The sequence below is a fragment of the Mytilus galloprovincialis genome, chromosome 1, assembly GCF_965363235.1.
Source record: "Mytilus galloprovincialis chromosome 1, xbMytGall1.hap1.1, whole genome shotgun sequence".
Classification (NCBI taxonomy): Eukaryota; Metazoa; Mollusca; class Bivalvia; order Mytilida; family Mytilidae; genus Mytilus; species Mytilus galloprovincialis.
Window position 1 is genome coordinate 110,634,848 of NC_134838.1, and position 24,698 is coordinate 110,659,545.

Consider the following 24,698-nt stretch of genomic DNA (forward strand, 5'->3'; position numbering starts at 1 on the left):
CGGATGGCCGGACGAATAGAGATTTTTAAATAGACACTACGTTATTAATAACAAACGATAAGGAATGCTATTTTGCATTCGTTAATATCCGCGTAGTTATCGTGTTTATAAATCGGTTTAAAACACAAAACCAATATTACGTAATGGAAATCTAGGCGATAGCAATACACCAGAATGCCCTCCAGGTCATCCGCTGTAAAAAAAATTTAATAAAAAATCACATTGTCATATTTTTCTCAGACTGCTTGTTGCGTCTTTAAGTTAAGAAAAATTCAACTTAGTTATACTTATTGGGTGTTGAAGCTTAGGAACACGTGATTTATTTGTTATAAATTGGCTTCGAACTAGATTTCAGTAAAAATGCAAGTACTCGAAGATCGGTACAATCTTGTCTTCTGTCTTTTTGGTTAGTTTTTTTCGGGTGCTTAATATCCGTTTTGCGAATTTAGGCCTTTCAAACTTATTTCAACAATATGTTTTTGTTTTTTTGTATTCCTCATGAACATCGTTAACCACCGTTATTTCTGTATATGTCTGATCAAAGATGACCTTGAAGTCCTGTTGGTGGTCGTTGTCATCTGTTATAACTATTTTTCGTTGTACACATTAACGAGACATTTTTTTTCTGCTGCTCAATGTGGTTTATTTTGTTATCATTGGTTTTTGATAGCTGACTATAAACGGAATCGATTGACCATTGTTGACTGAGGCCGTATGATTTCCTATAGTTCGGTCTCTATGTGAATACTTGACTCGATGGTAACCATACCTCATCATCTCATTTTCAAATTTAATGTTTTCTACCTAGTAAACAAGTAAAGGTGTAAGACTTCTTACCCGTTTACTATAGAGCAGCTGTGAAGGGTAAGTAAACGTTAATAAAAATGAAATGATTGTATTGTTGTGCAATTTTTTCGAATTATTTGACAGCTATATATCTGTGCATGAAATAATAAATAGATAATGCATCCAGCAGAAAGTTCTTTGTATAAAATGCCAGACATTCCACTTCATGCACATGGATCGTGTAAAGAAGTTAACTAGTTAGTTCCTTAAAATGACTATACTTATGCAATTGTATGTATAGTTGAACGGATGATTCACACTTTTAAGATTTTAAGTACAGTTAAATGGATAGAGTCGTATTCAATTCTTTTTAATAGATAAGTAAGATATGATTGTTCGATATCAGGGTTAAGTGACATTGTGTAGCGAAGTGTAAGTCAATACATGCACCCCATATATTTGTTTTTTCTTTGTGGAAAATTATCGCTTCGTTTAATTTTCATTCAATTGGCATATGACCGGGTATACAAAGTCGGTAGTTTGAAATTCATTATAAGCCCGAAGTAGAAAATTATTGAGGTTTTGTCAATTTAAAGATATCGATTATTTATTATCATTTGGAAATTTTTAGGTTATTACATGTGATTCAATTTTATTAGTTGCACAAGTATGTATATGTTCTTTGAATGACTTCCGAATGTGCCAAAGTGATTTTGAAATTGTAATTCAAATGGAGTGGAATCGAAAAATAGAGGACAAACTTACAGAAAATTGGCAATGGATGATGAAGACAGTGATGCTGAAAGAAATCGTACATGTTTTGATAGAAGACAAAGTTATATCTCTGGATTTCTGGATGAATCTAAAAGAGAAACAAATTTCAGAACAGGATAGGAATGCGAATTTTTTCTTCGAAGTTTCCAAGTTCACAAAGGAGAGATATAGAATGTTTGTTGAAGCATTGAGAAAGGGAGGCCACAGTCATTTGGCTGATATGTTGGAAATAAAACAACAAGGTATTACGAATAAATTTACTGAATTAATAATGTTTATTATATCTTAATTTTAACATATTCGCATCTTCCAACTTTTCCTAAAATTTATATCAAGTCTTTATTTTTTATGTCGAATAAGCAGGTACGTGCTCAACAGGTAAACTTTCCTGTGTGATCTTGTATTGAATAAGTCATAATAACACTAGTTAAGTTTTTGTAATGCCACCGGCCGAGTCAATGCAAGACAATCGTTATTTAGCATAACGCACAGCAATATTAAATGAATGGGTATACATGAAGTACGAAAAACAATATAGAAGATATGAGGATTATAAGTTAATACTGCAGACACACGTTTCGTCGACATGTATACACAATGTGGGTCCCGAATAAAAGCAAACGGAAAGCCAAAGGAATATTGTAAACTAAATATATACAAAAGAAACCCACAGAAACATAATTCGCTTCGAACTGACCTGAAGCTGAATCTTAAAAATCTTTGATTACCTTTTCTTTTACGAATGCGATACGTTATCTATCCTATCGCCGGCGTCGTCAACATTAATGTACTGGCTGTGGTTAAGTTTTTTTTATAGACATCAATAAAGATTTCAAATTTTCAAGGAATTTTACGAAACTTGGACGGAAGCTTATGTATACATGTTCAAGAGAGCATCCAGTTCTAGCAACTTTTGAATAATAAGTGATCATACGTTGTTTTGCACAGCCAAATTGTAGATACAGTCTTGCGTTAATTAGACATCACTTTGTAAAACATTTATTTTATAACATTTTATGAAATTTTGAAACTAATGGCATGTAGAGCTAAGATTTTTAAAGTTAACATATAACCTATTTATACACAGACAGCATGCGCATTAATAATAAAATTTGTCATTTCTTCAAATTATCTAAAATCAACAGAATGATATAAATTAATTTAAAGTGACACTGTGCACCACTGTGATAGACACTTGAATATTTTCAGTGTAACATCTCCATATGTATCTTTTTTTATTGTTATTTTCTAGGGGGGAGGGGGTACTCCTCTACTTGTTTTTGCTTTCGTTATTGCTTTAATACATTTTGAGCTAACACAATTAATAAGAATACTTTTTTATGTGTATGTGACACAGGCACTTGTCTCAGAAAAAAAAAATACTACATACCTTAATATGATATTAAGGTATATAGAAACAAAATCTGAAACAAGTTCCTGTGGCATGTGATGAAACATATTGATTTTGTTATTTTGTATTTCCATTGCTTTGAACCTTATGAAAACTCTTCTTTTTATACAAAGTATATAAGTATGAATTTCTTTATATGTTAATTATTTTAGGAATATGTTTCGGTCTTTTTGTACTTAAAACGTATTTGCATCTATTTGTAGATTTAAAAGTCATCAAGACACCAACAGCCTTGGGTCCTAAAAATGAGAGAATTAAAAAGGAAAATATACCAAAGAACAGTAAAAGTAAAAGTCCTCCAGAACCTATAGTAAGTCTAATGTTACTGTCGTGGTTAACCAGTTTCTATCTATTCATACATTTGTCTTCCATTTACGTCAAACGAGATTTAAATATGTTTGATTGTGATTCAACCAAGGTATGGAGGGATTATAGATTTTAATATGAGGTGTGATTTATAATTAGATTTTTGTCACCATAAGCATTTTTAGATATCCTATCATTTTCAAACTTCCTCGACACAATCAGTTCAAACACTTCAAATTGATCTTTTAGCACTGTATTTTACGGAAGCGGGACATAGTAAAAATAAAATTGGCATTGAACTTTTTTTTCAAAGTCGAAATTTTAACATTTCAAATCCCCGAAATTTTGACTTTAACTTGAAATTTTGTGACTTTTCAACTCTCGAAATTTTGACTTAAACTTGAAATTTTGACTTTCTTATATCTTAAAATTTCTACTTTAAATTCAAAATTTCGACTTTTTTAAAACTCGAAATTTCGACTTATTTTAAACTCGAAATTTCAACTTATTTATAACTAAAAATTTCGACTTTTTGTAAACTAAAAATTCGACTTTGATCTCAAAATTTCGACTGTTGAAATCTCGAAATTTTGACTTTTTCTAAGTACTTTTAAAACTTTGATGTTAGTATTCAAACACAGTTATTACAATTTTAGGAGTAGACATGGACGCAAATTATTAAAGCGTCGTCCACACATTTTGGCAATTTATATTCAGAAATTGGTTTTGTTCTTAAATTAAGATATGGATTAGCATTTAGTATTGAATTCGGAAAGAACATGCATGTTGACAGAAAAAAAAATGTTTTCCCATATTCCATGTTTTAGTTCCCACGACACTGTCATAGGATCGTCAGATCTGAGAACATTTATCATCGCAGTTTCAAAGGCCTGTTTGGTTTCCCAATAGCAAGTCACTGACTTTGCCTTGTTTAAACATCTGGTAAATCAAGTAGCCAAAAATGCATGTGCATATTCAGGACGACAAATGAGCTGCTCGGTTTTCTAGTTTTGGAATTTTGAAATAATGGTTCTTTTTTCTGAAACATTGATTAAACTCTACAAGTTGACATTCTTATGACACAACTATTAACCCTTGTCTTTATATATTAGACTGTTGAATAAAAGAATGTCGTAATATAGGTGTGTCGGAATAACGGGGTTGTCTTGATACACATATCTGAAGTCCAGACTTGAAATATTTTAATTATTCTTCGGCAAAAACAAGATTTTCTATCTATAATAACCTCTTTAAAATGGTTTAGTTTATTAAAATATGCTTATTAAGTTTATGATGTATATGGCTCTCCGCTTGCTGATATAAATGACTGTGAATGTGTCATTTTTTTTCAGTTTAAAGTCGAAATTTCGACTTTTCATAAAGTCAAAATTTCAAATTCTAAAAAAGTCAAAAGTTCGACTTTTCAAAAAGTCGAAATTTCAAGATTTTGAAATGTAACACAACACATGGTTATTTGGAATAGTTGTTTATTAAAGCCGGTCTGGACCAGTGTCCATAACGGACGGTCTTAAATCAAAAGATACAGGGATGAATATCTATTAAGTTGACTTTAATTGACATGTTTTGACCAACATGGAGATTAATGGTCAAAGAATACACATATTTCCCGTGTTTTAACTAATTGCTACATGTCATCACCTGGTCTGCATGTAAACATGTTATATATATGCAACCCAGCGGTAAATTGAACAACCTTTTACAAGGTCATGTTTTTCTTAATAGATATTCCCCTGTATTTATTTTATTCAATTTAATAAACATTTTGAGAATATATAATCATAAATATAAATATATATAATATATATCTATATATATTTTTTAAGCCCATCATATTGTCACAGAAAGTCAAATTTCAAGATTAGAAAAGTTAAAATTTCGAGTTAAAGTCGAAATTTTAAGATTTGAAATGTCAAAATTTCGACTTTGAAAAAAAAGTTCACTGCCAATTTTATTTTTCTATGTCCCTAATACGCTTCCGTAGTATTTGAATAATTTTACTGTGTTTCTTTTGTAAAGTAAATCTATTTCTGACATTTCTGAATTCATGTTTTGTTTTACGTATTTGTGTCTTTGAATTATCATTTATTTAGAGATAATGTGATTCTTATATATTACATAATTTTAAAAAAAAATGGAATACCACTGTGCTGTCTCATCGGCGTACACTCTTCATCGCACCACATTCATTTATTTGGACTAACAGTCCTGCTAATCACAAAACTCAACGAAACATTTAATGTTCACCATTTTCCAATATAATAACCTTAACAAATTTAAAATGTCTCCAATAGCAGTGAAGATATTGTACTTCAAGTCTATACACCGGCCCTTGAAAAAAAAAATGCAGCGTTACTGCTCATTAGAAGGTCAGTCAGTCTGTTATTATTAGACGGCATCTCAAATTGAATCAATCATATAGATATATGGTTTACCAATTCGTGACTAGTTTCTGTAGAGAAGTTTGGAGTTAACTTTTCTTTTTATAGTTTCTAGTTTATATTACCTTTGGTTTCGACTGTTATTCAGTTTTGAACTCGGCATTTAGACAACTTATAAATTGATGTAACTTTCGGTACCTTTTAAACGTTTCCGTTAATCTCAATGATATCTAAATGTTATTCAACAATTTTGATAAGATATTACCATATGCAAGGTGCTGATTGTGTATAAAGCATATGTAACATTTTTTTCAGAGAATAAAACACTTTCGAATTTCGATTTTAATTAGGAATGCTCCTCTAGTATAAATATATATCAAACAGCTAAAATGCAGTTTAAGCCACATCTAATAATTTATAATATAATACATGAAGCTGTGTAACAATAGATTTTAGTAAAGATTCAAGGACATAGAACTTACGCTGCTGGTAAAATCAATACAACAGAATCTTTATTTGTTTGTTGTTTATTGTACCACAATCCAAGTGTTGGCTTGGTCATGAATTGTTGTATTTATAGACATATACAGATTTAATGTACTAGTATTCTGTACTTTTTCATTTATTACTAATATAAAAGTGCAATATGACCATGTTCTTACTTAAAGGGGTTATTAAAATGTTTTATATGGTTAACATAGCATTCTGCGTCTCATGCCAAGATAAGATTGTATCTTTGGTAAAGCATAACGTAAGAGCATAGCTGAAACCAATAAACCAACCAGGTCATGAACTATGCGTCAATCTTAGCGCTCAATATTTATGTGTTACCCCATTTATCCTAGTTCCTTGACATAATATTTTATATCAACATTTCTGTTTTATTTTAGTCTAAACAAGACCGTACACCAAGTGAAATAAAGCGAGAGAACTCCGAACTTAGGAACCAACTGACCACCATTTCCTCTCATGTTGGACACCTTCATACAGTAACCCAAAACATAGCAGGATCACTGGTATCACAAAGCAAGACTTTTGTGGCAGAAAAGGAATCTTTTGTTCAAAGGATTCAAAATATAGAAGAGCATGAAAAATATCTGGAGCTGCAAGATACGAATCTAAAGCAGGAAATGGTTATAAAACATTTACGATCTGAAATCGTAGATCTAAAAGTTGATCTAAATCATCAAATTAACCAGCTTGAAATAAAACTGAAGGATGCTAACGTGAAGAGGGAACTTAAACAGCAAGAAACTGAAAATTTGCTCAGTAAGATTACAGGGATAAAAACACAAATGCAAAGTCTGACGAAAGATTTAGATCTAGAGAGAGAAGAGAAAATAAAACTGAAAACCGAATCGACAAAACTACGAAAGCAGAATAATGACCTTCAAGAAAAAATTAGGCAACAAACTTCAAAAGTAGTATCGTTGGAAAATGATATGCTGCAGGTAAAGTCCGAGAAAGAATCGTCAAAATCTGAATTTAAAATTCTCGAGAAAAAAATGTCAGAAACCGAGAAAATGTTAAAAGATAAGAAACAGAAAAACGATGAATTGTCACGTGATATAATGGATGCAAAGTCTAAAGCTGAAGAATTTGAACAGGAAAACAAAAAACTAGAGAACAAAGTAAGCAGTTTTGAAAAAGAGATTGTAGACTTGAAGGCTAAACTTCACAAACTAGAAGCAGATAAACAACGAGCTAGAATGAAAACTAGCGTTGTCCCGACATGGCGTTAAAACAAGTGTTCTCTGTTTTGTTTTCGTTTTAGTTGTCTTTGACAGTTTGCTGTCGCAAAAATATACATCTATATTTGTTTTATTGTTGATTTTATAAGTATTAAAAACTAATTGTTGTTGTTTTTCAATTGGATTCATTGGAATAATGTTATTAGCCCACTTTTCTAAATCTGAATCTCAATATAGGTATGTTACAGGGCCAGTATTTGACATCAATGGCTACGGGTGAGAGGCGCTGGAAACTTGGTCAACGAGGCATGTGAGAGCGTCAGAAATTTTAAAGCTCACTATTACGAGATTGCCTGGTTGTCTATTCAAATCGGAAATTGTTCTTAAAAAGTTTATATTGGTCAGATTTACTGGGTGGAATTTCGAAACACCGGCTGTTGTTTTGCACAAATTTGTCTACAATGTTTGTTGTTTTATAAAGTAAAGAAAGTGAGTCTACTGTGACAACGTCTGTACATGTTTTCAAGAGTTTGAAGTTTTAGTTCGTTCACTCTATATTACCTTCCTATTTGCTCGTATAATTCCCCAATATGAAACGCACGGCCTGGCTTTCTAATGCAATAATATCCTAGAAATAGAGGTCTTCTAACAGTAACCGGATAAGCCCTATATATGGTTGTTTCCTGTAATCCTTTGGACAGTGACGGAGGCTTCATCGCAAGAAGGCTAGAGGGGAGTAAGCTTTCTTCGCGGTGTTAGCAACTTTTTTGTATACAACACCGAGGTATGGATTGTGTTGTACCTGCTGGAGGCTGTGGCAATCTCATTAAAATCCGATGTTCTGATACACTAAGGAGGGTAGCGTATCAGAACATCGGATTTTATGAGATTGAGGCTGTGGTTGTTTAGTTTGAAGAAACTAGATGTACTGTTGTTGACGCTCATCGCGTACAACGTTTTTTTTTTAAATTGTTAGTCAATGCGAATTAATTCAAATTAGTAACACAAATTACCTATAAAACTAAATATTATTTCGATCACTTAAAAGATTATGAAAAATATGATTTCTGTTGAAGTGTAGACAACTTTGGGAGAATTGATTGGAAAAAATATTTTGGTAAAATTCTCTGTCTTCCAATCTACGTCTGAAAGATATCTTGGTGTAATGAAACAGCTATCGTCTTGTACTCTTCTTATCTCTCTTAATATCATCCTTAAACATATAAAACCTGCATGTAAAGCACGTGTAAAGATATTTATTTTAGGGATGAAATTTTCATCTATACAAACATAAAGTAAGCCTTAGAAGTTTTAGTTAATTTAAAAATCACCAAAAGAGTCCAAGAAATCATGTCACAGAAAATCAGGCGACATCATGGTCTACAGAAAAAAGACGAAAAAATAAACGCAAAACATTACGCAAAAAAAAAAGATCAATACAAACCTCCATAAGTCTAAAAGTTATTGAATCCATCGTAGAACAGCGAAATATATAACGACTAAATTATTCGGGTTATACAATTCAGAACACGAACTGAGAGATATTTATTTTACAAATATATAGGGCTTCTGGAATGTTGTTAAACTGGAGAGTTCACATTTTGGTATTAATGTCTGTTCTAGGTTGTCATAAAGAGTTTGTATTTAACCGACTCTCCCTGTCTATCTCTTTATTTGTAAGTTTAGATATGAAGCAAACCTAGCTGCATTTGGGTAATCCTTTATTTCAACTTTATTGAGAATTATTGATGAAATCAACAAAGTCAGCAAACTTTGGAGTATTCTTTGAAATGCTAAAATCTCAATCTATATATATGTATGTTCTATTTTTTATCAGATGGTGCATAAACGGTTTCCTTAATCCTTATCCAGAAATCCTTGTATGAAATATAACCCCCTTGCTTTCCCATCTATAATGCACACAAACAAAAATCCATACGTGTAACACTTCAATTTCCGCAAGTTGTGTCCGTATACGTACAACATACTAACATCTACAAGTACAGCGCGTCTTGGGTGGACGTTTCAGTTAACTTTAAAACTTTAATAGTAAAATAATTCTCAAAAAGTGTATTGAAATTTTGCATCATTTCAAGAATAATGAGTAAATTGAAATTTTGCATCATTTCAAAAATAATGAGTAAATTGAAATTTTGCATCATTTCAAGAATAATGAGTAAATACTTAACTTAATGTGTCCTCGATTTAAAAAAAGAAGATTAACAGATATTTTATTTAAGTAAATAATCTAAACTATAAGATATTATTCAAACCTTGATATTAAAGAAGATACCCAAAATTTAGTTTCTTTTATCTTGATTTAGCTACTTTTACAGTAGATTCGTGACATACTTGATTCGTTTCGGCTACTTTAAATATCGATAAAATTAAAATATTTGAGCTTCGTACTGTTTTGAAGACCCATTGGTGACCTTCGGCTGTTTTCTGCACTTTGGTCGGGTTGTTGTCTCTTTGGCACATTCTCCATTTCCATTCTTAATTTTATCATTACAGAAGCAAATGAAGAAATGGCACTTGCTGAACATAAATTTTCCCCTCATATTTTTTTTCACAAAATTTCATCCGTTTCAAGGATTTCCGTCAATGATATACAAACAAATCATTTATATCCTAAAAGAAATGACAAGAAGTTAGTTTTCCGTACTAGTGAAAATATGAAATACACGAATTCTGATGAATTAATAATTACGTCTCAAAATAAAAATTATAACGCATAAAAACTACATTTTTAAACTCAAAGGGGTCAAAAACCTCTTCGGTGAGAGTGCGGACATCGGTCATATTCTTACTCCGTTTGATATATTCTGTGATTGGATAAGATAAATAATATTTACAGGCTTCATGAATTAATTGGACACTTAATAATTAAAACGCACTGTGTCTTCAACAGGCATATTTACAGTGAAAGCAACACATAGTAATAATTAGATTGAATGGAGCATGTAATCAAAATATGCATTAACTTTTGTTTATTTATTTACTTTACATTAGATTGTTTTTATGATCAATAGAAAATCTGAATAAAAAACCCTGAAAAACCGACATTAAAGAAAATAGTTTCCATAGTAACGAGATGATACCGGGTGATACGAGTTTACCAGCTGAGATAAGACGCTTGTATCTAGTTACTGCAACTGTGTTATCATATCAATGGCGACTGTGTTGATTCTTGTTTACAACGGGGTAAGTGTTAATTTCTAATGTTTAGTAACATATTTTACTGTTTGCTTCACACATTTCATATAGTGGTTTGCTTTGGGACTCTTAAGCAAGTCTAATTTCTTATATTGTTCTCTACAAATTTGTATACCATTACGTACCCGTCTCTTTAACAGTTTATTTCAAGAATGTAAAATTGAGTGACCACACAATTATTTTTTTTAACATTCATCTTCACATAAGAAACGTTTTTTAAATATTTTAAATCTTATTTCTATTTTGTTATTTCTTTATACTTTTTTTCTATTCCACGTGTACAGACATTAGTCATAAGATGTGACGTGACGAAATGCATACTTCAGAAAATGTTAAACATGTTGAATGTGTTACAATGACTTCTGGTATGCTTGATTAAAGTCGTCTACAGATTGTTCATGGTAGTTCTTGCTTATCGCCGTTGTTTTTGATTTGGTAAAATGATGAACACGTATTTCTTGTATTTTTAAAATTGTTACATTTTTCTTTTTTTCTCTTATATTATACCATTTATTTTAATATAATTTATAAAATTTAGATACAGATTACAAACCGCCATGTGTTAAACTAAACTGCATATGTGTCATAGAAATCAGAGCGTGCATAATATATTGAAGTGAAAGTTTTAGTAAAACTTATAAATCATGCACTATCTTCACTTTAAAATCAAAATAGATAGGAAGTTCATATCATCATGCTTGTCTAAAATGATAAATCAGACATTACAATTTTACCTGCATACCACGTACATATAGTACACTTACCAATAATTGATACTACTTGAATTATACTACCCGATGTTTTACCTTTTTATAGAAGATTTTTTCACTCCCAGTTAGACAACTTTAAACTGGTATAATTTCTTTCATCTAGCTTTAAAATTTATAAATGAGGAACCAAAAGAAAAAAGAAAGATTTATCTTTCAAATGGTGTTAATTTTATTATTATGCATAAATGTATGGATACAGTTTATATTCTTTTCTCGAAAAAAAAGCACGTTTTTTATAAGGAAATTTTCTACTTTTTCTTGTTCAGCAAGTTCAGAAGAGATGGCTATTCGTCAAAATGGTTAAGTAACAACTATCACACTGTTACGTCCATGTCAGACGGGGGCATGATCACATTGATTGGAACGCTGTTGTTTATTTGTTTTTATTTATCATAATTAATCAGATATATCGCTGTTGTGCATATCATCAGTGGTAATTGGGTATGGTTTACTAATAGTCTTAAGTGGATTGTACTTTTGTTTTGGGTTATACGAAAAGGATGTTCCCGACTTAATTACTGATAACACCGAGATTCTCATTACAGTTAATTTCGATTAAGTTTATCTTTAAATATTGCAAAAAAAATGCGTAAATTGGTACTTTGTTTAGATAGGCTACATATGATACATAATCAGTTACGTATCTTGAATGGGCGTATGTGTGGTGATAGCACGGGTAAATTTACATGTTTCAAACCTAATGGATGCAGTGTAGTTGATTATGCTTTAGTTTCTCAAAGCCTACTCCAGCAAATTTTATATTTTAATGTATCAGATTTTAAGGCAAATTTTTCTGATTGCCATTGCAAAATCACTTTTAAGATTTTAGCATCTTTCCAATTGGAGAAAAATAAAAGTCATATGAAAGACTTTCCTTTGAGGTATAAATGGGACACAGAAAGTATTCAAAATTTCCAGGAATCATTTACACATCCTGTCATTCAAAATGAGCTAAAATATTTTTTAAATAACAAAATTATCTTAGACAAAAAGAATGTGAATGATGCCACATATAGTATTCATTCAATATACGAAAAAGTGTGCAAAGTATCACTAAAAAAGAAGAAGAAAAGGGTAAAAACATGTAATCATAAAAAATGGTTTGACCAAGATTTAAAAAGTTTGAAAAAACATGTTAATGATAAAGCTATATTAATGTCAAAATTTCCGAAAGATCCGATAGTGCGTGGCTCTTTTTTTAAACTTAATAAACAATTTGCCAAACTAAGGAGGAAAAAGAAAAGAGAATTTAGAGAAAATATTTTGGACCGTTTAAGCAATCTAGAATCAGAAAATCCAAAGGATTATTGGAACCTTGTCAATCAACTCCGTCTTGAAAATAATTCAGAAACTAAAAACAACATAGATGGTGACATTTGGTATAAATATTTCTCTGACTTGTCATCAATTCCTGAAAATGAACACATAAAATCCAAGATAAAAGAGATAAAGAGTAAACTTGAACTATTAGAAAAGAAAAACTTTGGATTCAGTGAGATTGACTTTAAAATTACCCCTGGTGAACTCCAAAAAGCCCTGAGGCAATTAAAATCTGGGAAAAGTCCAGGTCTAGACACTATTACAAATGAAATGTTAAAAGTTTCACAGAGTTATATGCAAGATTGCTTACTAAAACTTTTTAATGCCATTCTTCTATCTGGCATTTATCCCAGTAATTGGTCTGAGAGCTACATTACTCCTATATTCAAATCTGCTAACCCGCAGAACCCTGAAAATTACAGAGGTATTGCCATCAATAATAGTCTTGGCAAACTTTTCAATACCATTCTGTATAACAGACTTGATAAATTTTTATCTGATAATAATATCATAAACAAAACTCAAATTGGTTTTTCTAAGAAAGCTCGCACTTCGGATCACATTTTTGTACTAAAATGTCTCATAGAAAAATATGTTAAAAGAGGCAAAGGTAAATTGTATGTATGTTTTGTAGATTTTCGCAAGGCCTTTGACAAGGTTATTCATATTGGTATATTATACAAATTATTACAGCATACAAATAATGGTATTTTTTATAACATTTTGAAATCTATGTATAGTAACGACAAAGTGTGTGTTAAAGTACAAGACAAAATAACTGATTTTTTTAGATATAATGTTGGTGTACGACAAGGTGACATTTTGAGTCCCACATTGTTTAAACTGTTTATTAATGATTTGCCAGATATATTATCTAACAATTATGATGATGTCAATTTAAATGATGAAAAGATACCATGTCTACTTTATGCTGATGATCTTGTATTAATATCTGACTCAAAAGAAGGGCTTCAGAAGAGACTTGATACTTTGTGCACATTCTGCAAAGATTGGTGTATGGAAATAAATGTGAAGAAAACCAAGATTATAATATTCAATAGGAGTGGTAGACTCCTTAATGAAAATTTCAATGTAGGAAATAATTCTATTGAATGTGTTAAACAATACAAATATCTTGGCATAGTCATCCAAAATACTGGAAACTTTAATGAAGCCAGGAAACAATTATTCCAAAAAGGTCAAAAGGCCAGTTTTAAACATTATAAAGATTTGAAATCATCTAATCCTCCTATTAAAACTCTTTTGCATTTATTTGATCACTGTATACAGCCAATTGTAACTTATGGTTGTGAAAATTGGGGTGTTATTAACATTACTTCTAAAAGGAAAAATTTGTCCCTTTATGACATATTTAAAGATTGGGAGTTTGAGAAGCTAAATTTAAAATTTTGTAAGTATATTATTGGTGTTACAAAGATGTGCACAAATGTAGCAGTCCTGTCTGAATTGGGTAGATATCCTCTTTATATAAATTTGCTAAGACATATGTTTATGTATTGGCATAGACTAGAGAATTCTCCATCTGATTTATTGAAAAATGCTTATGCTGAGTTAAAAATGATAGAAAGTAAAGGACAAACCAGTTCCAATAATTCATGGCTCTCTAATATCATTTTCTACAGTGAAAAATTGGGTATTGATCTAAATATATGTAAAAATCTAGGAAAAAATAAATTTAAAAACTTATTGAAAAAACAGCTCAAATTAAATTTTCAAAATGATTGGGAGAAAATGCGAGATTTTTATTTACAGAATCAAGGCAAATTGGACACTTATTTTTCATTCAAAAAGTCATTTGACTATGAAAATTATTTAGATTTAAAGCACCCACATAAACATTTGTTAACAAAATACAGACTTAGCAATCACTGTTTAAGAATAGAAACTGGCAGACATGAACGAATTACCAATGTATGTGGTAAATATGAAATATTACCTCGACATGAGAGGATATGTTTATATTGTAATACAAATTGTATTGAAAATGAAATGCACTTTCTTCTGGAATGCCCTATTTACAATAACCTCAGAAGAGATATCACTGATTATATAAAAAAATACCCCAGTTTAGATAGTTTAAATATAAATGATCTTTTTTCATGGATCATGATTAATGAAGATAGCAGATTTTTATCTATTTCATGTGCATACCTGGATAAAGGCCTGCAACTAAGAAAATCAGAAAATTAGTTAGATACTCTAAAATATATCAAAATTATCTCCCCTTGACCACTGATCCTTTCTTCATGCATTTGAATTTCAATTATTATTTTATGTTTCTTTAATCACTCTGTAATGTTTATGTCATGTTGTAATTAATGTTATGCCCTTAATGGGCCCTTTAATTTGGAAAATAAAAATATTGTATTGTATGATATGCGACATCGATTTTGACATGTCAAAGAAGCATGTTTCAATGTACTGTTTTTTTTTCAAGGGCAGACGAGGACACCGAAAGGTTTAGTGAGATTCGAACTTGTGTGTTTATTTTTCTATGTGGTGTTTTGACGACTAACGTTGGTCTTTTTTATTTTATTACTTTCCGATGTTGTTCCTTTGTCTTTCGTTGAAGTTTTTTTCTTCTGTAAAATGCATTAACACCTTTCATAGAATTGGTGTTGACATGTTGTAAAAGTCACTTGTCTGTAGTTCAAGATTATTGTATATATAGACTCTCTCTATATTGCCTTTATATATGTCTTTAATCTTATTGTTGCCTATCTTGACTTATATAAAACATCTTGTTTCAAATCTTAAATATGATAAACAAATTTAAATGAAGTTTATACTATATGAAACAAAATAGTTCTGAAGCATGGAAGAGGATGTTTAAAAAAAAAGATTATTGCAGGACTTCACTGATCCTTGCACTTTGTAATATTAACTGTGAAAAACTAATCAAATACATAGTTCATCAGAATTTGAATAGATAGAGTAACAAAATGAAGAGATACAATACACATATCAATTACAGTTACATTGGTTTTGATAAATGATAAGTTTCAATGTTACTGCGTGAAAAGCTTTTGATTTAATCGTATTAAATAACTATATTGACGATTAAATCAAAAGCCTCTCACGCAGTAACATTGAACCAGACTGTATTGTAATTGTATAAACAAACAAAATATGTAACCTAATTGTACTAACGGAATGCAGTCAATTCAAATTAAAGATATCATTCGTTGTTTTGTTTTAGATTGCTTAAGCAGACGATGAGAAGAAAACAGTATTTGAAAATCATCTGTCTATGCTGTTGTGTTCTATTCCTGTACAATCTCTATTATGCCAATGTGTCGCCGTATCCACAAACACATTACCAGTCAACCCAGTTGACCTCACGACCTGTCTTTCTTGTTGACACTCCAACTTGTAAAATTCCATTATTTTCACCATTTGATGTTTCAATCGTTCAATTTCTGAAGCCTGGAAAGAAAATTTCTTGTACAAAATTTCTTCCTTACACTTACGAAGATGGGATTATATTGCGAGTAAACTGGACAGCAATTGACCAATCACGTCATAAAGAGACCTTCAAATATTGCCGATATCAACCAATAATAAGACCATATGAAGCGGAGCATCATAATTATTACGACTACGGCGACTACAGTGAAAAGTTTGATTCATATATAGAAGTTTCATATGAATTTATAAGAGTTCGATGTTATAACAGAGCCAGTGGTAAAATATATACCAATTACCACCAGTTTATTTACCGAAAGAAAAACATCGAAAAATTAAAATCGACAGCGTTCGAAAAACATAAGGTGAAAGTTTCTGAAACTTTAAATGTTATGATGGTAGGTGTTGATTCCATTTCTAGATTGAATTTTAAAAGATATATGCGAAAGACAAATGCCTTTTTAACAAATAGACTACAAGCTTTTGACATGATGGGTTACAATAAAGTTGCAGACAACACATTTGTCAATATTGTTCCTATGACTCTTGGAAAGTTTTTAGAAGATGTCCCATGGAACGAATCCCTTAGTGATATTCCGTTTGATAATTATAACTTTATATGGAAAATGTTTTCTAATCGTGGATATCGAACGTTATATGCCGAAGATGCTCCAAAAATTGCCATTTTCGATTATCTTAAAGCAGGGTTTCATAAAGCACCAGCAGACTATTTCAATCGACATTTTAGCATAGCTATGACTAAAGATAAACCACTCTGGTACAATGAGCATAACTGTCTTGTAAACAGACTAGAGACTGATGTCATTTTGAATTATACATTCCAATTTGCTTCCATTATGCAAAAGAATCCATACTTTGCTTTCACATTTATTACTGGATTAACTCACGATTCTACAGAAAGTGCAGCTATGGCTGATGAACCATATTTCAATTATCTTAAATCCCTTTATGAGCAAAACATGCTCAACAATACAATGTTAATATTTTACAGTGATCACGGGATGCGATTCGGAAAACTAAGAGAAACTTATATTGGGAAATTAGAAGAAAGACTTCCATTTCTGTTTATAGTTTTACCAGAATGGTTTCGAAAGAAATATCCTGTAATTAGTCAAAATCTTCAAATCAACGAAAGGCGTTTAATAACGCCATTTGATATCTATGAAACACTTCAGAATGTTTTATTCTTTGGAACCGATCAGCGGGAACAGTCGTCTTCAAGAGGAGCAAGCTTGTTTCAAGAGGTGTCTGATGACCGCACCTGCTCTGAAATTGGAATACTTCCGCATTGGTGTACATGTGCAAAGAATGTACCACTACCCCCTGAAGACATCAAAATTCGCGACTTCGGAGAGCGAATTATAACATCAATAAATGAGATTTTATCAACGTATGTAGATTGTTCACACTTGACCTTAGAAAATGTTCTTAGTGCCTCGAAGATTTTACCGTATGATGAAGTTCTTCGATTTAGGAAAAGTAAGAATGACGTTATAAATAGAAAAGTTACATTCGGAGACAAAGTTAACTCGTTTGTGCATTATCAGCTTATTGTCCAAACAAGTCCAGGAAACGGTCGATTTGAGGCCACTATCAAATATGACGAGCTCCATGACTCTTCAAAAATTGCGAGTGATATTAGTAGAATAAATTTATATGGCAACCAATCAAATTGCGTAAATGATCATTCCATTAAGAAATATTGTTTTTGTAATATGTGATACAATTAAAAGATTTCATACTGTTTATGTTAATTATTTCGTCTACAATGGCTATAATATATCAGACCAACTTCAAATTGAGTATATGTACACAAAAAACTGCTATCTATCATGTCTATATGCCTTTGTTTGTAAAGAACATATACATACTGAAAATTATACTGACTACGAACATATACATACTGAAAATTATACTGACTACGAACATATACATACTGAAAATTATACTGACTACGAACATATACATACTGAAAATTATACTGACTACATACAGAATGCAAAAAGTATACATCAGGACTAATGATATAACATTGTCAATTGGAGGACGAAAATTAGATAATTTAAGTATAAAATGATTAACGAAAAACAAACATGCATCACAGCAAAAAACCGACAACCACTGAATTACAGACTCCTGACAGGCACATACAGAATGCGGCGGGATAAGACTAGTTTGTTGGCGCAAAATCCTTCTCTGACCTGTGACATGACGGCACAACATAAACTTGAACAAACTATGCAAAACAATAAACGATAAAACAAATATGAGAAACAATAAAAACCGATAATCACTCAATTTCTGGATCCTGACTTGAACAAGCACACATTGGGAAGGTGGCAGTTTTAAACTAGTTTGAAGGTGCAAACCCCCGCCCCTGACCTGGGACAAAGGTGTAACAGTTGAACATAAGAACAAACAACAAGAGTGATATTATGTTGATAGTCAGATAAACCTAACTGGAAATACATGTTCACCTTACAATCATTTCATACACCAAATATACTTTAAATATAGTTAAGCTATTCTGAGACTGTTATAGTAGTCTCATCTGGAGCTATTGCACATCAAAGAAATAATCTTAACCAGGAAAACTTGACATTGATCAATGAACCATGAAAATGAAGAGTAAGGTCAGATGAACGCTGCCAGACAGACATGTACACTTACAATCATTACATGCTTTAAAAATAGGTTAATGCATATAGTTTTTAAGAAACAAACTAAAGAAGGAAAACTTAAGATTGACAAATGAACCATGAAAAATGAGGTCAAGGTCAGTTGAAACCTGCAATTTGGACATGCATACCTTACAATCATTCCATACACCAATTAAAGACATATTGCTTATAGTATCCGAGATATATATGGACTTGACCCACAGGCACTTGTCTCAGAAAAGAAGTTATATATATAGGTATATATGAATTTTTTTTCTGAGACAAGTGACTGTGACTTGACCACGTAAACTTAACCTTGTTCACTGATCTATGAAATGAGGTTGAGGTCAAATGAAAACTGTCCAACGGACATGAGAACCTTGCAAGGTACGCACATACCCAATGCTAGTTTATAAAATTGAGAATAGAAATGGGGAAGAAAAGAGAAAAGCCCACACCCTATTACTCATAATAAGAGAGAAATTAAGAAAACTAAAAATCTTTTCCCAAGTAGTCACTAAACCATGACAATGAGGTCAAGGACATATGCAAGACGGAAACTTCATAACATAGGGCACCTTTATGCGAAGTATGAATGATCAAGGTCTTCTTACTTCTGAAATATTAAGAACTAAACTAACGACTCTTGGAATAAAAATAACCATAAATGTTAATAGATGGCAAGCACGTGCACTTGGATTTTTCTGTATCTGTTTAATATCATACAATAGATAAATTAAATGCTTCGCTGAGCGCAGCCTGATTTGACCGCTGAGTTCGAACCATGAACAGTCGAGGCAAGTTTGGACACAATATTCAAGCTTGACACTGTTAAAATCTGAATTGTGATAAAAATTTTGACATAATTAGGTTTCTGACACAAAGTAAAAGTGTCAAATATTAAAAAAGTTTAATTTATGAAAATGGTTAAAAATTGACTATGAAGGGCAATAACTCCTTCAGCGGTCAATTGACCATTTTGATCATGTTGACTTAATTGTAGGTCTAACTTTGTTGTTGTACATTATTGCTGTTCACAGTTTATCTCTATCTATAATAATATTCAAGATAATAACCAAAAGCTGCAAAAATGTTCTTAAAATTACCAATTCTGGGGCAGCGACCCAACAACAGATTGCCTGATTGGTCTGAAAATTTCAAGGCAGATAGATCTTGACCTAATGAACAATTATATCCGCTTCAGATTTGCTCTAAATGCTTTGGTTTCAGAGATTTTAGCAAAAAGCTGCATTTTACCCTATGTACTATTTTAGCCATGTCGTCCATCTTGGTTCTCTGGCCAGGTCATCGGATACATTTTTTAAACTAGATACCCCAATGATGATTGTGGACAAGTTTAATTAAATTTGTCTTAGTAGTTTCAGAGAAGATTTTTGTAAAAGATTACAAAAATTTACGGTAAATCGTCAAAATTTGACTATAAATTTTGGTCATGTTGACTCATTTGTGGATCATACTTTGCTGAACATTATTGCTGTTTACAGTTTATCTCTATCTATAATAATATTCAAGATAATAACAAAAAAACGGCAAAATTTCCTTAAAATTAACAATACCGGGGCAGCAGCCCAACAACTGGTTGTCCGATTCATCTGAAAATTTCAGGGCAGATTGATCTTGACCTGATTAACAATATTACCCCATATAAAAAGAAGATGTGGTATGATTGCCAATGAGACAACTATCCACAAAAGACCAAAATGACACAGACATTAACAACTATAGGTCACCGTACGGCCTTCAACAATGAGCAAAGCCCATACCGCATAGTCAGCTATACTAGGCCCGATAAGACAATGTAAAACAATTCAAACGAGAAAACTAACGGCCTTATTTATGTAAAAAATATTCAGATTTGCTCTAAATGCTTTTGTTTCAGAGATAAAAGCCAAAATCTATGTTATATTTTTAGCCATGGCGGCCATCTTGATTGGTTGGCCGGATCGTCGGACACATTTTTAAAACTAAATACTCTAATGATGATTGAAGCCAAGTTTGGTTTTTTGGCCCAGTAGTTTCAGAGAAGATTTTTGTAAAAGTTAACGACGACGGACGCCAAGTGATGAGAAAAGGGCCAGGTGAGCTAAAAAAACAAAAAAATCTAACAAGAGTGCACACACTGAAATGTCTCGCCTTCTTTACTAATCATTGATATCATGTTGATAGTCCTAAGTATAAAGCTTTATTACAACTGTCACATAAACTTAACATTAACCAAGATAGCTAAATCATCCGTGTTCATCCTCAACCTTTCTATATGTTATGTATCATCATTAAATACAACTTACATTTCAATAATAAGAATGAACACAAATGCGGCCAATTTCATTTAAGACGGAAACCGTCTAAAATTTAACTAAAATGCTCAAATTGTGAAGATTTCAGTAATTTAGCTTGACTTTAAGATGCTAGTACCCGATATATGTGTATTGTATTGTCAAAAACAGCCCATATTCATGTAGTAGAAGCGTTCTACTTTCCAACAAGAGTGCACACACTGAAATGTCTCGCCTTCTTTACTAATCATTGATATTATGTTGATAGTCCTAAGTATAAAGCTTGATTACAACTGTCTCATTAACTCAACATTAACCAAAATAACTAAACAAAGACCAATGAACCATGAAAATGAGGTCAAGGTCAGATGAACCATGCCAGGCAGACATGTAAGCTAACAATGCTTCTATACAACATATATAGTTGACCTATTACTTATAGTAATATAAGAAAAATTGACCAAAACACAAAAAAATAACACTGTGCAATGAACCGTGAAAATGAGGTCATGGTCAAAAGAAACCTGCCCTACTGACATAAAGATCATAAAATATTTCCATACACCAAATATAGTTGACCTATGGCATATAGTATTAGATAAATAGACCAAAACTCAAAAACTTAACTATAACCACTGAACCATGAAAATGAGGTCAAGGTCACATGACATCTGCCCGCTAGACATGTACACCTTACAATCATTCCATACAACAAATACAGTAGACCTATTGCATATAGTATGAAAAAAACAGACCAAAACACAAAAATTTAACTATAACCACTGAACCATGAAAATGAGGTCAAGGTCAGATGACACCTGCCAGTTGGACATGTACACCTTACAGTCCTTCCATACACCGAATATACAAGCCCTATTGCTTATAGTATCTGAGATACGGACTTGACCACCAAAACTTAACCTTGTTCACTGATCCATGAAATGAGGTCGAGGTCAAGTGAAAACTGTCTGACAGACATGAGGACCTTGCAAGGTACGCACATATCAAATATAGTTATCCTATTACTTATAATAAGAGAGAATTCAACATTACAAAAAATCTGAACTTTTTTTCCAAATGGTCACTGAACCATGAAAATGAGGTCAAGGACATTTGACATGTGACTGACGGAAACTACGTAACATGAGGCATCTATATACAAAGTATGAAGCATCCAGGTCTTCCACCTTCTAAAATATAAAGCTTTTAAGAAGTTAGCTAACACCGCCGCCGTAGCCGCCGCCGGATCACTATCCCTATGTCGAGCTTTCTGCAACAAAAGTTGCAGGCTCGACAATAAAAAAACTTTGTATTTTTGTAAAACGTTTTTGTAAAACTGCTATATTTTAGGGCCAAAAAAAGGGTCTTACTAGACCTACTCCTTTGTCATTTAAGGGAAACAACTCCTATTAGAAGTCGTCTAACAGTTTTTAATTGCTCAAAATTCTGAATATTTTTGCCCAGTCAGACTTGCTCTATAACGGTTTTCAAAATAATAGTCAAAACTAGCATCCCCCCACCCCCATAATCTATTTATATAGCCATTTCGACCATCTTGGTTGGCAGGCAGGATGATCCAACAAAATTTTTAAATAAGATATTACAATGACAATTGTGGGTGGCCAAGTTTGTTAAATTTGGCCCAATAGTTTCAGAGTAGAAGATTTCTGTAAAAAACAAAGTCAAGAGATATAGGGAGTTACAATTAAACTTGCATTGCAATTCAGCAAGTAATGATTGACTAAGAGTGCACCAGTTGAAATGTCTCACCTGCTTTACTGATCATGGACAAATATTGTACACCTTCTACAAGTACCATTAATAATAAACCATACAAATGGAGGTCAAGGTCAGAAAAGACTGACACTTTATCATTTCTTAAAGGATGTAAAATTTCAACTATTGCTGGTATTTTCTAAGAAACGATTTAACCATGTTGACCAGTAATCAAAGTAAGTCATGTCAAGGTCAGATGAATCCTGTCAAACAGATTTAAGAAAAAGACTCAACCAAGAAAACTCATTGACCAATAAAATTGGGTCAAGGTCAGAGGAATCCTACCTGACAAACATAAAATTGAGAATGGAAATGGGGAATGTGCCAAAGAGACAACAACCCGACCATAGAAAAAAACAACAGTAGGTCACCAACAGGTCTTCAATGTAGCGAGAAATTCCCGCACCCGGAGGCGTCCTTCAACTGGCCCCTAAACAAATATATACTAGTTCAGTGATAATGAACGCCATACTAATTTCCAAATTGTACACAAGAAACTAAAATTAAAATAATACAAGACTAACAAAGGCCAGAGGCTCCTGACTTGGGATAGGCGCAACCAGATGCTCCGCAGGGCGTAGCTTTATACGACCGCAGAGGTTGAACCCTGAACGGTTGGGGCAAGTATGGACACAACATTCAAGCTGGATTCAGCTCTAAATTTGGATTGTGATTAAATAGTTGACACAGCATAGGTTTCTGACACAGAATGAATGTGTTCTAATGAACTTAAAATTTTTGTTTTCTCTTAGAGCAATTCACTATGCTGTTGAATATTAATCCTCTCAAAACAAGAATGTGTCCTCAGTACACGAATGCCCCACTCGCACTATCATTTTCCATGTTCAGTGGACCGTGAAATTGGGGTAAAAACTCTAATTTGGCATTAAAATTAGAAAGATCATATCATAGGGGACATGTGTACTAAGTTTGAAGTCGATTGGACTTAAACTTCATCAAAAACTACCTTGACCAAAAACTTTAACCTGAAGCGGGACAGACGGACGGACGAACGGACGGACGAACGAACGGACAGACGGACGGACGCACAGACCAGAAAACATAATGCCCCTCTACTATCGTAGGTGGGGCATAAACATGTTTGAAGAAATTTTCTTTTTTATTTATGAAATTTCAAATGAGAAAAATTGAACCCAATTTTTTTAATCACATCCCCCTTTCCCTTATTCCAAAACTAATCTCAATTAAAATTTCTAATGGAGTTTGCAACAATAACTACTCATTTAAATACATCATAAAATATTAAGATGTAAAAAAAACTGCTTGTTATCACTGAATGTTATTTATTATAATTTATCAGTTGGTAGTAAAAAGTGAATATACATTGTATATTGTATATAACAAAGATTTAAGTTGATTCTGGACAAAGAAAGATAACTCCAATTAAAAAAAAATCTTGCTATTGCACAATATTTTGCAATTAGATATTTCTTGCTTACTATTCTGGACAAAGAAAGATAACTCTAATTAAAAAAAAATTTGCTATTTCACAATATTGTGCAATTAGATATTTCTTGCCATTGCGCAATACTGTGCAATTGAAAAGACTTGCTATTGCACAACACTTAATATAATAATTTTAGATCCTGATTTGAACCAACTTGAAAACTGGGCCCATAATAAAAAATCTAAGTACATTTTTGGATTCAGCATATCAAAGAACCCCAAGATTTCAATTTTTGTTGAAATCAGACTAAGTTTAATTTTGGACCCTTTGGACTTTAGTGTAGACCAATTTGAAAACAGGACCAAAAATGAAGAATCTACATACACAGTTAGATTTGGTATATCAAAGAACTCCATTTATTCAATTTTTGATGAAAT

At 32.0% G+C, this 24,698-nt stretch overlaps 2 protein-coding genes across 3 annotated transcripts; both read left to right on the forward strand.

Moving 5' to 3' along the window:
* The first annotated feature begins 1,334 nt into the window (after positions 1-1,334).
* LOC143051241 (uncharacterized) lies at positions 1,335-7,551 on the forward strand. Its single transcript, XM_076224211.1, has 3 exons — positions 1,335-1,802; positions 3,175-3,281; positions 6,567-7,551. The coding sequence occupies exons 1-3, from the start codon at positions 1,484-1,486 to the stop codon at positions 7,416-7,418; spliced, it is 1,278 nt and encodes a 425-aa protein (XP_076080326.1). The 5' UTR covers positions 1,335-1,483; the 3' UTR covers positions 7,419-7,551.
* A 2,704-nt stretch (positions 7,552-10,255) lies between these two features.
* Positions 10,256-17,866, forward strand: LOC143051254 (uncharacterized). Of its 2 annotated transcripts, none has more exons than XM_076224216.1 (2): positions 10,256-10,571; positions 15,894-17,866. In XM_076224216.1, exon 2 carries the CDS (start codon positions 15,910-15,912, stop codon positions 17,839-17,841), a length of 1,932 nt encoding a protein of 643 aa, XP_076080331.1. In that variant the 5' UTR covers positions 10,256-10,571; positions 15,894-15,909; the 3' UTR covers positions 17,842-17,866. The 2 variants fall into 2 exon arrangements, with proteins under 2 accessions (XP_076080331.1, XP_076080337.1); XM_076224222.1 differs by lacking the exon at positions 10,256-10,571 and having other exon boundaries at positions 16,377-16,497; positions 17,112-17,866.
* Positions 17,867-24,698: the final 6,832 nt, after the last annotated feature.

Bases quoted from the DNA above. Each gene is read 5' to 3' on its own strand.
- LOC143051241 (XM_076224211.1), top strand. From the start codon at position 1,484: ATGTGCCAAAGTGATTTTGAAATTGTAATTCAAATGGAGTGGAATCGA. The intron at 1,803-3,174 runs GTATTACGAATA...ATCTATTTGTAG, and splicing joins GTTGGAAATAAAACAACAAG to ATTTAAAAGTCATCAAGACA. The intron at 3,282-6,566 runs GTAAGTCTAATG...GTTTTATTTTAG, and splicing joins AAAGTCCTCCAGAACCTATA to TCTAAACAAGACCGTACACC.
- LOC143051254 (XM_076224216.1), top strand. From the start codon at position 15,910: ATGAGAAGAAAACAGTATTTGAAAATCATCTGTCTATGCTGTTGTGTT.